The following is a 15,275-nucleotide window of genomic DNA, read 5'->3' on the forward strand; positions in this document are numbered from 1 at the left end:
AGAAACTATCACCACATTAACGCTAGGTACTACCCTAAAACATGGGCAATATCTATTGATTAGGGTTGTGCGATATCTAGATTGTCATACCGTTTCTGTACCATACTGGGGTATACGATATTACCGAACGTGCACAAAACTATTTAGGCAACAGTGATCTTGATCCGGAGGGCATTGAATGTCTCTGCTGTAACCAAGAAGCTTGATCTTGACATCTAGCCACTTAGCTAGCAAGTTAGCAAACCAAATGCATAGCTGGAGGCCTGAGCTGGATATCATTTATTTGACACATCTTACATTTCTTTGTTATACTTAACTTGTAGTTGTAATCAGTGGCGTAACACACAGCTCCGCAGCCCTGCCCTCTTTGGGTTTAATGACTAAAGGTTTGATAAAAGATGAATACATGACCTATGAGGCTCCATTTGTGGCTTATCATTACCATTTACACTCTTTTAGTCGCAGTATGTTTTCCTGCACCAATGCATCATGGATTCTCTGGAGCCCAAAGAGAAGATGATACAAGAATCCCTTTATGAGAACTCGGACCTGATCTACGCCAACGCCACAGCACTGAGGGAGTTCCAAGCTGCCAATCCAAAGGCCTGAAGATAAGGCCATGGATTGTCTGCTGTGAGTTCGTTTTTTTTTCAATCACTTTGGCACATTTTTCAGATGGAAATGGTACATTTGAAAAACTCTCTAAGTACAAAATTCTAAACTGATAACACTTGTAATGCCCCTTACTTAAGCAATAATGCTTGAGGAAGTGTGCTATATGGCCAATATACCACGGCTAAGGGCTGTTCTTAGGCAAGACGCATCGCGGAGTGCCTGGACACAGCCCTTAGCAGTGGTATATTGGCCATATATCACAAACCCCCGAGGTGCCTTATTGCTATTATAAACTGGTTACCAATGTAATTAGAGCAGTAAAAATAAATATTTTGTCATACTTGTAGTATACGGTCTGATATACCATGGCTGTCAGCCAATCAGCATTCAGGGCTCGAACCACCCAGTTTCTAATAAACTATAATTCCAAATGGTAGCGCATAGTGACTCTTTCCACTTTGTCCTATTGAAGCACACAGGCTGATGGAGGATGATGATGAAGTATTTACAGCCACATCCATGTATGATTTGTTTTTACCTTCCAACATAAATTCATACATTTATGAGATAAAAATATAGAAATGTAGTGTTCAGCAGTTATCAAACTATACATGTTAACTAGTTCACTGGTTCGAATCCCTAAACCGACTAGGTGAAAAATCTGTACAAGGTGCACCTGTGTAATGATCATGCTGTTTCATCAGCTTCTTGATATGCCACACCTGTCAGGTGGATGGATTATCTTGGCAAAGGAGAAACACTCACTCACTTGAGAGAAATAAGACTTTTGTGCGTATGGAAAATGTGTAGGATTTCTTTTTCAGCTCACATGGGACGAACACTTCACATGTTTAGATTTTTGTTCAATGTAGATTGAATAGGTATCCAAATTGAAAGAATGATTTGGTGCAGTGAACAAGTGACTGAATTTGTTTGTTGTAATCAGTCAATTGAAAATGTTAAGATTTGAATCATGAGCTTTTTTGATGACCTGTTTTGAGTTGTGAAAATGTACCACATTCTTGTGAAAATTGCACCTATGTGATTGACTTAAACAAAAAGTTTAATTTTGTAATTTCTTCTGTATGTTGAGATTTTTATTTAAATATATTCACATGTACATAATGTTTAAGCATATATTGCATGTAATCATTCACTGGCTATGTTCAGGAGAATTCAGCACACTTCACATTCATGTAGGTACTTTTTTTAAAATCATTGTGTTAGAATACTCAATGCTGCTTGTGTTTTCAATAAATGTCCATTTTAGCCTATCAATTTCTAAATCGCAATTCAAATGATCCATGGAGGATTAGATTTTTACTTGGCATGTATTGACAATGTATAAAAACATGTAAATAGATAAACCCATAGTATTGTCATTTGGTTTTCATGTATCACAAAGCGTGATAAAATAAAATATTTTTTTTGTCAATCCAGTAGCACCTATTTTCACAAACTGTTATAATAAGGGACCGAACCATCCTCCTATTAAACCCAAATGTCAACAACCCTTTTATACAAATATGTCCTCAGTCTGAAACGCCGTCATTCCCGGAGGAATGCGAGAAATAAATGCCGATAATGGCAGCTCTGGATTTCTCGGCGTAGCTAGGCACCTCCACCACCGGCACCTGGTGATTCTCAGCCGGGTGCATGGTCTCTAGCACGGTACCGTTGAGCGCAGGCACCGAAAACTTCTTAGCGATGTTATGCAGGACACAGCAGGCCTTGATGATCTCAGCCTTCTTGTCCAGACTGTTCTGCTGCACATGGCCCAGATTGGCCAGGCACCTGAAGCGCCTCTTCACCAAGGTGATGGTCCTCTGGAGGACCGAGTGGATCATGCCGTGGGCTGCATTGAACCGCCGATCCGCCTTCTCTTTGGCTGGCGAAACGGTCGTCAGGAGGTGTCTGCTCAACGCATAGCCTTTTCCGGCTTTGTGGGATCAAAAAAGAAAAGAAAAAAAAGAGGCAAGTATGAACAATGGTGAATCACAACAGACTTTTTTAACACTGACGGAGTGACCCACCTAAAATTAGACCACTGTTAAAAGTTTAACTCACTCAGAACTGTTCCAGACCAACGCCAACTTACCTGATTTCAGCTTGTTGATTGTTTAAAACGGATGTTAGTACTGGGCTGAAACAGCCTGCACACTTAATAGTGCTCCAGGACCAGGAGTTGGAGACCCTTCATAACAGGGGTGACTAGTGGGTCTGCACGGTATTTCTAGTCATAAGAAATGTATAAAACATATTCCTGTGTAGAATTAGCTTACCAATGATCCAATGCGTCCCATGTGCTCCATGCTTTAGTTGCTGGGCAATATCCGACATATCCCATATGGTTTGCTCTGGTGTGCTGCCAACGCAGCAGTTTTCAACGCTCATTAAATTCCCTTCACAATCGCAAATGACTTGGGTCATGACGGTGTGGTTATCCATTGTGTTCCGAAAAGCTTCCTTGTCGTGCTGAGGTGGTCTCACCTTGACATGCATGCATCCCACCATGCCCATGGAGGTCGGAATCCCGCATATTTTCTTGATCTCGTGTGCCACATTTGCTCGTTCCTCACCATTCGCGGGAAAAGTGATAAACTCCCTGACCATACCTGACAACACTTTTGAGACATTGTTGATGACTTCGTGAATCTCCATTTGCTCCATTTGAATCATATCTACGACTTTGGTTGACAAAATACCATTTACGTAATAGTCCAGTGCCACTATCACCATTTCATCGACGGAAGGTCCATTCATTTGCTGGAGCGTGGCTTTCATCCGGAGCCTGACGCAATCCGTGATGAAACTTATGCAAGGTCTAGTTAAACGGAACCTCTCAAATAAATAATCATCATTGTAATCGCCCAAGTAGTTTTTCTGTGGCTCTGGGAAGTTGTTTGCCTCGGCCTCTTCGTCGTCCTCGTATAGTTCTGCTTGAGCAGCTAACCACACAGCGGGAGCAAAAGCCATGTCTAGGCTAGACTAACAGGCAAATGTTTGCAGAGAAACAACCCGTGTTGGATGCTCGGCATGGAATTAGAACATTCCGGCTAGATACTTATCTAAGTCCTAAACATGTCACATTTCATTCATGTTAAGCTTCAAATACACACGTTTCTTTGCACCGAACGATTGTAAACAATGAAAAACCTGGTGGAGGAAGGAAGTACATCTTCTTCATTGGTGGACATGGTCTGTAAAGCAGTTTAAAGGGGTAGACCCAATGGGTACACCGCCATCTGTGGGCTGGAGGGCTCGAGAAGCCTTTGCTACAAATGTACAGTATGACATGTATTTTACAGACTCTCAAAATAATGTATTGATAAAATCAGTGGTGGGAAAAATAACTGAATTCTCATACTTAAGTAAAAGTAAAGATACCTTAATAGAAAATGACTAAAGTAAAAATAAAAGTCACCCAGTAAAATACTACTTGAGTAAAAGTTTAAAAGTATCTGGTTTTAGATGTACTTAAGTACAGTGGTGGAAAAATTACTAATTTAGTAAGTAAATGCTATACATAAAATTCCTTATAGCAAGCAAACCAGATGGCACGATTTTCTTGTGTTTTTAATGTACAGACTGCCAGGGGCACACTCCAATATTTAATTTACAAATGCTGTATTTATGGTTAGTGAATCCACCAGATCAGAAGCAGTAGGGATGACAACGCGTTACATGAAGTGGACCATATTGATGTCCTACCTGAGCATTCGAAATGTAACGAGTACTTTTGGGTGTCACGGAAAATGTATAATGTATAATAGGAGTAAAAAATACATATTTTCTTTACTTACTCACTTTACACCACTATATACAATATATTGTATTCCCAAATTCAAAATATCACCTTTAAATGAAAATATGGCAAACCTTATCATTTCCCTCTCAATACATCAAAACCAAAATCAATATGTAAGAATGAGATGTAGCGTGCCTCGCCCTTCTGAGTAGATATAGACCCCTTTCCAGTACACGGCACACTGACCGACTATTGGGGGCAGTAAGAAAGCCATCGTCATCTACGCCTTTTCAACATAGCCTAGATTTACGTTTTTATTACTCCTAAAAAAAACTGTTTTGGGTTCTCATATGCTTATGTTTTGATTCTTGCATGAACAGTCCCTAAGATTATATTCGGTTGTGATCTTTGCAAAATAAATGATTTGCGATGATGATACACACATTATATTAAGCAGGACATTCAGACGAGCCTTAAAATGTCATTCTAATCCAAAAGTAGTGTGAAATGCACTTTTTTTTTTGCTGCCGTTCTATAAGAACTCCCCTTTGTTCTGCCACTAACTTGCGCGGATCGCCCTCATGCGGCAATGTTTGCAAACACAGAAAGGGGTCTATATATGCCACCTACAGGTATGGGTCAGGTTTGGCCCCGTCATTTCATTACAAAGACACATAAATCACCTGCATTATGAACCTCAAAAACTTCCAATACCGGAATTCTTATATTATTAGCTCATTATTTTCATTAGATTGCCTAATATAACTACGTACTCCAATATTTACTAGTAGCCTACCTTATTAAGGTATGCATGATACCCTCAGAAATGCTTTGTTAAAAGGCCCAGTGCAGCTGTTATTATGCTGATGTCAAATATTTCTGGGTAACTATTAAGTACCTTACCACATTTCCATCCAGTTTTTATGCGAGTAAAGTCGTACTGTGTAAAAGAAATCACGACAGCTCTGATGGAAACAGGAAGTTTCGGTACAATTGTATACATTCCGAAAGAACATTTGTTCGTTCGACATGTTGGGATCTTTTTGTGTCGGTAAAATGTATTATGCGAGAAATGGCGGTGGAAACGCCTTTATTACCAAACATTGATATAATAACCATGATATCGAAGTAAACTTGGAGTCACGCAATGACATACTGTGTGGTCCTCCCACTACGACTCAGGAAACCATACAGTTTATTAGGCTGCAGATTAAATAAGTTCTGATGAACTTCACAGGGTGGTGAAAGTGCACGGTGATCTTGATGCACATTTCCAAGGGTCTTATTCTGGTGACATGATGATCGATGCTTGACTGCCGTTTGACAAATAAAAATATTCTTGCTCATATCTATAGTAATCTCATCATGTAGACCAGCCTACCCGCACTGTATCTGCGAACTGTTGACTAGGGCGCACGCACCAAAACTAGAGTAGGCACATTTGCTATATAAGGCAACAGTTTTTTGGGGGACAAAACTATCAGTAGAGTTAAAAATGTGACGGAAACACATTGAATTTTAGATTTTTATTTGGTACGTTTAAACCTAAGTGAAAAAGTTAATTTTGTGGACAAAACGTCATCACGCACATATTTTTATTCGCAAATTATCCGTTTGGTGGAAACACCACAAAAATGTGCACATTTTTTATGCAGATTTTAGAAATGGCTTTTTAGCAAAAAACAAAACAATTTCTCAAGCAATCATTTTGTTAGGAATGTCTGGGTGTGGTCTGAATGGGGAGGGTAAAACGGAAAACTAGCTGTTATTGGCAGAGAGGTTTGGAACTCTCTTTGTTATTGGTCTATTACTAATTTACCGCATGGCGATGTCACCATGGAAAGCCGAAAATCCCGCACATGCAAACCTGCTGATTAGAAGGTCCTGTTTAGACTTTATTTTCAACCAGCAACTATCGGGAAATAACACTGGTATAAAACCGAGAAAAAAATTGAATTTTGACTGCACTGGGCCTTTCAATCCCCCCTGAGGGACTCTGGCAGGTCCGGGCTGAGGGACTCTGGCAGGTCCGGGCTGAGGGACTCTGGCAGGTCCGGGCTGAGGGACTCTGGCAGGTCCGGGCTGAGGGACTCTGGCAGGTCCGGGCTGAGGGACTCTGGCAGGTCCGGACTGAGGGACTCTGGCAGGTCCGGACTGAGTGGCAGCTCATGACTGTAGGGCAGCTCATGACTGTAGGGCAGCTCACGACTGTAGGGCAGCTCACGACTGTAGGGCAGCTCACGACTGTAGGGCAGCTCACGACTGTAGGGCAGCTCATGACTGTAGGGCAGCTCATGACTGTAGGGCAGCTCATGACTGTAGGGCAGCTCATGACTGTAAGGCAGCTCCTGACTGGCTGGCGGCTCCTGACTGGCTGGCGGCTCCTGACTGGCTGGCGGCTCTGGCGGCTCCTGACTGGCTGGCGGCTCTGGCGGCTCCTGACTGGCTGGCGGCTCTGGCGGCTCCTGACTGGCTGGCGGCTCTAGCGGCTCCTGACTGACGGACGGCTCTAATGGCTCGTGGCAGACGGATGGCTCAGACGGCGCTGGGCAGACAGATGGCTCAGACGGCGCTGGGCAGACAGATGGCTCAGACGGCGCTGGGCAGACAGATGGCTCAGACGGCGCTGGGCAGACAGATGGCTCAGACGGCGCTGGGCAGACAGATGGCTCAGACGGCGCTGGGCAGACAGATGGCTCAGACGGCGCTGGGCAGACAGATGGCTCAGACGGCGCTGGGCAGACAGATGGCTCAGACGGCGCTGGGCAGACAGATGGCTCAGACGGCGCTGGGCAGACAGATGGCTCAGACGGCGCTGGGCAGACAGATGGCTCAGACGGCGCTGGGCAGACAGATGGCTCAGACGCCGCTGGGCAGACAGGCAGTGCAGGAGGCGTTGGGCAGACAGGCAGTGCAGGAGGCGTTGGGCAGACGGCCGACTCTGCCCTGCTGAGGCGCACAGTAGGCCTGGTGCGTGGTGCCGGAACTGGGGGTACCGGGATGACGGCACGCACTTCAAGGCTAGTGCGGGGAGCAGGGACAGGGCACACTGACCTCTCGAAGCGCACTATAGGCCTGGTGCGTGGTACCGGAACTGGAGGTACCGGGCTGAGGGCACGCACCTCAGGGCGAGTGCGGGGAGAAGGAACAGTGCGTACAGGGCTCTGGAGACTCACAGATGGCTTAGTGCGTGGTGCCGGAACTGGAGGCACTGGGCTGGAGACACGCACCATAGGGAGAGTGCGTGGAGGAGGACCAGGGCTCTTAAAACACACTGGAAGCCTGGTGCGTGGTGTAGGCACTGGTGGTACTGGGCTGGGGCGAGGAGGTAGCGCCGGAAATACCGGACCGTGTAGGCATACTGGCTCCCTTGAGCACTGAGCCTGCCCAACCTTACCTGGTTGCATGCTCCCTGTAGCCCGTCCAGTGCGGGGAGGTGGAATAACCCGCACTGGGCTGTGTTGGCGAACCGGGGACACCATGCGTAAGGCTGGTGCCATGTAAGCCGGCCCAAGGAGACGTACTGGTGGCCAGATATGTAGGGCCGGCCTCATGACATTTCGCTCAATGCCCAATCTAGCCCCACCAGTGCGGGGAGGTGGAATAACCCGCACTGGGCTATGCACCCGTACAGGAGACACCGTGCGCTCTACTGCTTAACATGGTGTCTGCCCGTACTCCCGCTCTCCACGGTTAGCCTGGGAAGTGGGCGCAGGTCTCCTACCTGCCCTCGGCCCACTACCTCTTAGCCCCCCCCCCAAATTTTTTTGGGTGGTACTCACGGGCTTTTCGGGCTTCCGTGCTAGACCCCTACCCTCATAACTCCGGTTCCCTTCTCCGGTTGCCTCTGCTCTCCTCAGTGCCTCCAGCTGTTCCCATGGGAGGCGATCCCTTCCAACCAGGATCTCCTCCCATGTGTAGCAACCTTTCCCGTCCAAAACATCCTCCCAAGTCCATTCCTCCTTCTTGCGCTGCTGCTGTCGTTGCTGTCCGTTAACCCGCTGCTTGATCTGGGTTTGGTGGGTGATTCTGTAACGGCTCTCTTTCGGTGAGTGAGTTGACCAAGGCGCAGCGGGTTGTGAATACATAATGAACTTTATTTAACAAGACGAAACTAAACACACGAAGAACACTTGAATAATTTTACAAAACAACAAAACGAACTAGACAGACCTAAACTATGAACTTACATGAAACGAGGAACACATAAACAGGAACGACCGAACGAACGAGACGAGACAGTACCATGTGGTGCAACAAACACAGACACAGTGACAATCACCCACAAACAAACAATGAGAACACCCTACCTTAATATGACTCTCAATTAGAGGAAAACGCAAAACACCTGCCTCTAATTAAGAGCCATACCAGGCAACCCAAAACCAACATAGAAACAGAAAACATAGACTGCCCACCCAAAACTCACACCCTGACCATCACACACATACAAAACAACAGAAAACAGGTCAGGAACGTGACAAATATGCTACCTTCAACTTCTTCCAAACTGCACACAGAGACATACAAATGATATCCATGAGTTCATCTGACTCTGGTTAAGTAGGAAAAACGGCTTAATTCAGAAAATCCCGGACTATCCCTTTAAGCCCCCATCACAAAGAAAAATATTTCACCTTTATTGATTACCAACATGAACACTGGACTATCACGTTTCAACATAACTGGAACCTGAAATGTGTATTTTGTGTGTTCTGCCTGAAATTAGTCCTTCATCTTAAAGATTGTTTGTGTTTATAGATAATAACATACTCAAACAGAAACAACACAAAAACAACACACCCACAACAGCTGATACACACCACAACATGTCCACACCTGTCCATGAACACACAAAAAGACACAGTAGCCTCTCATTTCAATACACATATACATATCGAAATCCAACACGATGTGTTGTGATTATGTCTGTTGGGAAATGCCAATGTAAGGTTTCCAGGTTTTTGCTTAATTTGATTAAACACAGAATCTATTTGAGTGTAACAACATAGTGCAGCCCTCCAGTTCGTTAGTGACATTGATGACGCTTTCCAATTTATAGCTATACATGTTTTTTTTTGCTGCAATTAGACCTAAAGTTACAAAACTTTCTTTGATATTGGTCACCAATATTTACATTTCCCAATGTACATAATCATAGAGATGGATGGTTATAAATTCCTAGACACAAGGATATGATCGCACAGACTTTATCCCAAATGGTGTCAGTTTGTCACAGGACCCCAGCATATGTAATAGGGTTCCTTTAAAAAGAAAATCCTCAACAGAGATATGACATTTCTGGGTGCTTTACACGCTTTCTTGTAGGAGTGTAGTAAAAGGTATTTTAAAATGCAATAATGTATTTCTAAGGTTGTAGGAGCAAATACACAATACAGTATAGTTGAAGTCGGAAGTTTACATACACTTAGGTTGAAGTCATTAAAACTCGTTTTCAACCACTCCACACATTTCTTGTTAACAAACTATAGTTTTGACAAGTCGGTTAGGACATCTACTATGTGCATGATGCAAGTCATTTTTCCAACAATTGTTTACAGACAGATTATTTCACTTATAATTCACTGTATCAAAATTCCAGTGGGTCAGAAGTTTACATACACTAAGTTGACTGTGCCTTTAAACAGCTTGGAAAATTCCAGAAAATGATGTCATGGCTTTAGAAGCGTCTGATAGGCTAATTGACATAATTTGAGTCAATTGAAGGTGTACCTGTGGATGTATTTCAAGGCCTACCTTCAAACTCAGTGCCTCTTTGCTTGATGTAACGGATGTGAAATGGCTAGCTAGTTAGCGGGTGCGCGCTAGTAGCATTTCAATCAGTTACGTCACTTGCTCTGAGACTTAAGTAGTGTTGCCCCTTGCTTTGCAAGGGCCGTGGCCTTTGTGGAGCGATGGGTAACGACCGTGCTTCGTGGGCAACCGTTGTTGATGTGTGCAGAGGGTCCCTGGTTCGCGCCCGTGTCGGGGCGAGGGGACGGTTTAAAGTTATACTGTTACATTGACATCATGGGAAAATCAAAAGAAATCAGCCAAGACCTCAGATTTTTTTTTTGTAGACCTCCACAAGTCTGATTCATCCTTGGGAGCAATTTTCAAACACCTGAAGGTACCACGTTCATCTGTACAAACAATAGTACGCAAGTATAAACACAATGGGACCATGCAGCCGTCATACCGCCCAGGAAGGAGATGCGTTCTGTCTCCTAGAGATGAACGTACTTTGGTGCGAAAAGTGCAAATCAATCCCAGATAAACAGCAAAGGACCTTGGGAAGATGCTAGAGGAAACAGGTACAAAAGTATCTATATCCACAGTAAAACGAGTCCTATATCAACATAACCTGAAAGGCCGCTCAGCAAGGAAGAAGCCACTGCTCCAAAACCGCCATCAAAAAGCCAGACTACGGTTTGCAACTGCACATGGGGACAAAGATCGTACTTTTTAGAGAAATGTCCTGTGGTCTGATGAAACAAAAATAGAACTGTTTGGCCATATTTACCATCATTATGTTTGGAGGAAAAAAGGGGATGCTTGCAAGCTGAAGAACACCATCCCAACCATGAAGCACAGGGGTGGCAGCATCATGTTGTGGGGGTGCTTTGCTGCAGGAGGGACTGGTGCACTTCACAAAATAGATTACATCATGAGGTTGGAAAATTATGTCGATATATTGAAGCAACATCTCAACACATCTGTCAGGAAGTTAAAGCTTGGTCGCAAATGGGTCTTCCAAATGGACAATGACCACAAGCATACTTCCAAAGTTGTGGCAAAATGTCTTAAGGACTACAAAGTCACGCTATTGGAGTGCCCATCACAAAGCCCTGACCTCAATCCCATAGAAAACTTGTGGGCAGAACTAAAAACGCATGTGCGAGCAAGGAGGCCTACAAACCTGACTCAGTTACACCAGCTCTGTCAGGAGGAATGGGCCAAAATTCACCCAACTTATTGTGTGAAGCTTGTGGAAGGCCACCCAAAATGTTTGCCTTAAGTTAAACAATTTAAAGGCAATGCTACCAAATACTAAATGAGTGTATGTAAACTTCTGACCCACTGGGAATGTGATGAAAGAAATAAAAGCTGAAATAAATCCTTCTCTCTACTATTATTCTGACAATTCACATTCTTAAAATTAAGTGGTGATCCTAACTGACCTAAGACAGGGAAGTTTTACTAGGATTAAATGTCAGGAATTGTAAAAAACAGAGTCTAAATGTATTTGGCTAAGGTGTATGTAAACTTCCGACTTCAACTGTATATACAAAAGTACAGTATGTGACCATTAGTGAATTGGCAACATATAACCTATTAATAATATATAATTTGTCCTGCCATTTGTCCTGGTTCTTACAAATGGGTTGACATCCATGTCTTGAATAATCTAAGTCTAGCAAATAGTCTGTACAGTGCCGTAAAAAAGTATGTGTCCCCTTTCTGATTTTCTTTATTTTAGTATATTTTTGATACTGAATGTTATCAGATCTTCAACCAAAACCTAATATTAGATTAAGGGCACCTGAGTACATACATTTGATTTAATAAACAAAGTTATACAACAACCCACTTCCTCTGTGTGAAAAAGTAATTGCCCCCTTACACTCAGTAACTGGTTGTGCCACCTTTAGCTGCAATGACTGCAACCAAATGCTTCCTGTAGTTGTTGATCAGTCTCGCACATCGCTGTGAAGGAATTTTGGCCCACTCTTGCACGCAGAACTGCTTTAATGCAGAAACATTTGTGGGTTTCAAGTCCTGCCTCAACATCTCAATTGGGATTAGGTTTGGACTTTGACTAGGCCATTCCATAACTTCAAATGTGTTGCTTTTGAACTATTTTCATGTAGACTTCAATGTGTTTTGGATCATTGTCTTCCTGCATGACCCAGCTACGCTTCAGCTTCAGCTCACAGACGGATGGCCTGATAATCTCCTGTAGAAATCTCTGATACAGAGCAGAATTCATGGTTCCTTCTATTAAGGCAAGTCGTCCAGGTCATGAGGCAGTAAAGCATCCCCAAACCTCACACTACCACCACCATGCCTCACCGTTGGTATGAGGATCTTACTGTGGAATGCAGTGTTTGGTTTTCGCCAGACATAATGGGACCCATCTCGTCCAAAAGGTTGACTCAAATTAGCCAAAAAAAGCACCTTGAAGCACCTGGAGGATCATCAAGGCTCGGAGGAATGTTCTATGGACAGATGAGTCATAAGTATAACTTTTTGGATGAAATGGGTCCCAATATGCCAATATCAATTTAATCAAGATATTAGTGTTTTCTTTACATCATTTATTTTCTCTCCCATTCTCCAATTTGCCATAACAGAGTAAAATCCCAATTAAATCCATTTTATTTCCACTTTGTAACTGTAACCCCAAAATATGTGAAGAAGTCTAAGTGGGGTGAATACGTTAAATAGGCACTGTATTCGTTTGTTTGGACTTCAATAAGAACTTCCCAGCTTTCTTCATCAGCTTGTTGGTCCTCCCCAAAAATGTATTTTACACGATCGAACAGAATTCAGACCAAAGCATTGCTTTATACATGATATGTGATGCCTGTTATTTACACTTGGGAACATTATGCTAGAATAGAACAGTATAGAATAATATAACAGATCAGAAAATTCATATATGAGATTAACATCGAATATAATCAAATGGAATAGAAAAGATTTATACCATTTAAATGATATCATTCTATTCTACCAGGCCCCAAATACATTGCGCTGGCTTACCTGAGGTCTTCAGCACCCAAGTTAGGGTCCTCCGTATGGGTCCATGAGGTCCCTCATCCGCTATAAACACTGTCTGAAGTATCATCCACCTACTGTACGCATCATCCGCGATGTGACAAACGTTTGGCCTCAGTACACATGCAGCGCTTAACATGGCCAGATGATGTCTCCACGAGCCAAGATGGTATGTCGCTCGTCATAGACAGTCCTCCACAGAGACAGAGGTTGAATCACAACAACTGCTATCAGCCCCCATGGTGACAGTAGTCAAGTATAGCAGAGAAGCATGGAGGATAGATTTATTTCAATACTATTTCTGCAGTGCCATTCAGCATACCTTTGAGATGCTGACAGAGAGAAACACGTGCATTCTCCACCCCTAACAAATCAGAAGCAATATGGCAGATAGGTCCTTCAACGTTTATATGACTTGTTCATTTAATTGAACTGTAACCAAATACAACCAGGTGAGATGTTTGATGCACAAAACGTTTTCTTCTGGTTACGAGGTGTGCCAATGGGTAGGATGTGTCATACATTGCATATGTATATTCCACAGTATACTTATGCCAAGAAGTCAAGTGTACCAAAATGATGTAACACAACTTTGAATTAGTCACCTACTCCGTAGGTAAATAGGCTATATAACACCCCAATCAAAGAGAAGGAGCAAACACGTTTTAGTAAGATATCATTGATTCATACAATGCATAGGTTAATTTACTGCATTGCCCATACCTATAGGATGATACAGATTGAAGATATTCCATTCTAATCAGAGACATTCAGTGTTGTTGTGCTGTTATGTAACAAACTACTACTGTAGGTTGTGTTTCCATTTCTAGATCCAGCTCCACTCCCCTTTTTAACTCTCTTTCTTTCTCCGTGGTCTGCATGCTGCTTTTAGCTATCCTCTTTCCTCCCTCATATCACGACGTGTGTGTGTGTGTGTGTGTGTGTGTGCCAGCGAACATGTAAATGTGTGAGTAAAATGTTGAATACGGGTTACTTTTCGGCTATAGGCCTATTTACACGGACGCGTTCATAGTCGTGAGCCCATTGTTTTCTTCTTGGTAGAATTTTTTGCTTCAAAGAAAGGTCATTGCAATCGTATCACAAGTTAGCCTCTATATTCATTTGGGTCCCCCCCACCCTCTCCCTTTTTTTCTAACCCGCCCACATGTGTCATCGAAAAAAAAGGGGGGGGGGGGGGGGGGGCAGTGCAGAAGGTGACGCTCCTCCAAGCAAACAGAGAGACAGAAACGTGCGCGCGAAGAAATAGGGAGAGGAGTTGTCTACAGGCTATACAATATCTCCATTGTGACATTGGGAGGAGGAGATCTAGAAAGAATTGAATGGTAGCTACACCCTGCGCGTAGAAGCGTAGTCACTATAGGAAAGACGGGGAATTATTTTTTGGGCAATAACAGAGGTGGGAGAGGGGCATCGAAACCGAGAAAAAAATAGCCTGAGACAGTTTCTGTGTAAATTCTGATTCGTTGAATGCGAGAGAGTAATATAATGTCGTCAGCATGATCTTAGGTAGAAGTAATAAGCGACAATAACGATAACTAAACGTCATTTTCAACAACAGACACTCCTATTTTGTCTCATTATTATTATTCGGAAAGAGACCCTGTCATCTGAAAGCCGACAGGACACTGCATGGATATTTTCTCTGAAACCATACAACAACAAAAAAACGACCTTACAAAGAAAACTACATTTTGATTGATCTTGTGAGTTAATTTGCGTGTTCTTGCACGCACGCACGCACACGAAACGAACCCGAAACAAAAGCAAGTGAGTATTGATCGTGTGTGTGTATTTGTGAATTGATGTCATATATTAAACACTATTTATTAGCAAATCATCCCGCCTTACCGGCCAAAAATAAAGGCAGAGCGTCTACGTTCAACAGGTATTGTTCTCTCCACTGTCAGACCTAATGCAAACGAGGGGTGTTTTTATTCAATAACAAGGTGAGCAATCAGTAAATCAGTACTATGTGTTCAAATAGCTAAACATAAAGCTCGCCACTGGGTTCACATATTAGTATTCAGCTAACTTAGTGATAGTGTTACATAGCCCCCACACTCTTACTTACACTTAGGTTATAATCTGACATATATCAAACATTGCACAT

The 15,275-nt window shown here is 43.1% G+C and overlaps 4 protein-coding genes across 12 annotated transcripts in view; 2 read left to right on the plus strand and 2 right to left on the minus strand.

Annotated features, from left to right (window-relative positions):
• The window catches only part of LOC129855490 (receptor-type tyrosine-protein phosphatase H), a 56,040-nt gene extending 53,990 nt beyond the window's left edge, over positions 1-2,050 (plus strand). For both annotated transcript variants that reach the window (XM_055923219.1, XM_055923210.1), the window contains one exon: positions 460-2,050. In XM_055923219.1, the coding sequence (XP_055779194.1) occupies positions 460-609 (150 nt within the window). In that variant the 3' untranslated portion in view covers positions 610-2,050. The remainder of the gene's footprint in view (positions 1-459) is intronic.
• Positions 1-15,275, minus strand: part of zgc:56095 (Ferritin, lower subunit-like) — a 77,986-nt gene that overhangs the window by 54,871 nt on the left and 7,840 nt on the right. The gene's annotated exons all lie outside the window — the stretch shown is intronic.
• Positions 1,678-6,471, minus strand: si:dkey-197c15.6 (putative nuclease HARBI1). The gene is made up of 2 exons (XM_055923316.1): positions 2,898-6,471; positions 1,678-2,554 (listed from the first exon to the last, which is right to left on the minus strand). The coding sequence occupies exons 1-2, from the start codon at positions 3,589-3,591 to the stop codon at positions 2,148-2,150; spliced, it is 1,101 nt and encodes a 366-aa protein (XP_055779291.1). The 5' UTR covers positions 3,592-6,471; the 3' UTR covers positions 1,678-2,147.
• LOC129855502 (potassium voltage-gated channel subfamily C member 1-like) overlaps positions 14,368-15,275 on the plus strand; it is a 78,646-nt gene continuing 77,738 nt past the window's right edge. For 5 of the 8 annotated variants that reach the window (XM_055923268.1, XM_055923258.1, XM_055923277.1 and 2 more), the window contains exon 1: positions 14,369-14,932. The gene's annotated coding sequence lies outside the window, so the exon portion shown is untranslated. Of the gene's footprint in view, positions 14,933-15,275 lie in introns of all 8 variants that reach the window. The other 3 variants (XM_055923239.1, XM_055923231.1, XM_055923285.1) reach the window with 2 other exon arrangements.

Source organism: Salvelinus fontinalis, chromosome 1 (assembly GCF_029448725.1).
Source record: "Salvelinus fontinalis isolate EN_2023a chromosome 1, ASM2944872v1, whole genome shotgun sequence".
In the NCBI taxonomy this organism is placed as follows: Eukaryota; Metazoa; Chordata; class Actinopteri; order Salmoniformes; family Salmonidae; genus Salvelinus; species Salvelinus fontinalis.

Coding starts and splice junctions, on each gene's coding strand:
- si:dkey-197c15.6 (XM_055923316.1), bottom strand. CDS start 3,591: ATGGCTTTTGCTCCCGCTGTGTGGTTAGCTGCTCAAGCAGAACTATAC. Junction 2,555..2,897: donor TGGGACGCATTGGATCATTG/GTAAGCTAATTC, acceptor GATCCCACAAAG/CCGGAAAAGGCTATGCGTTG.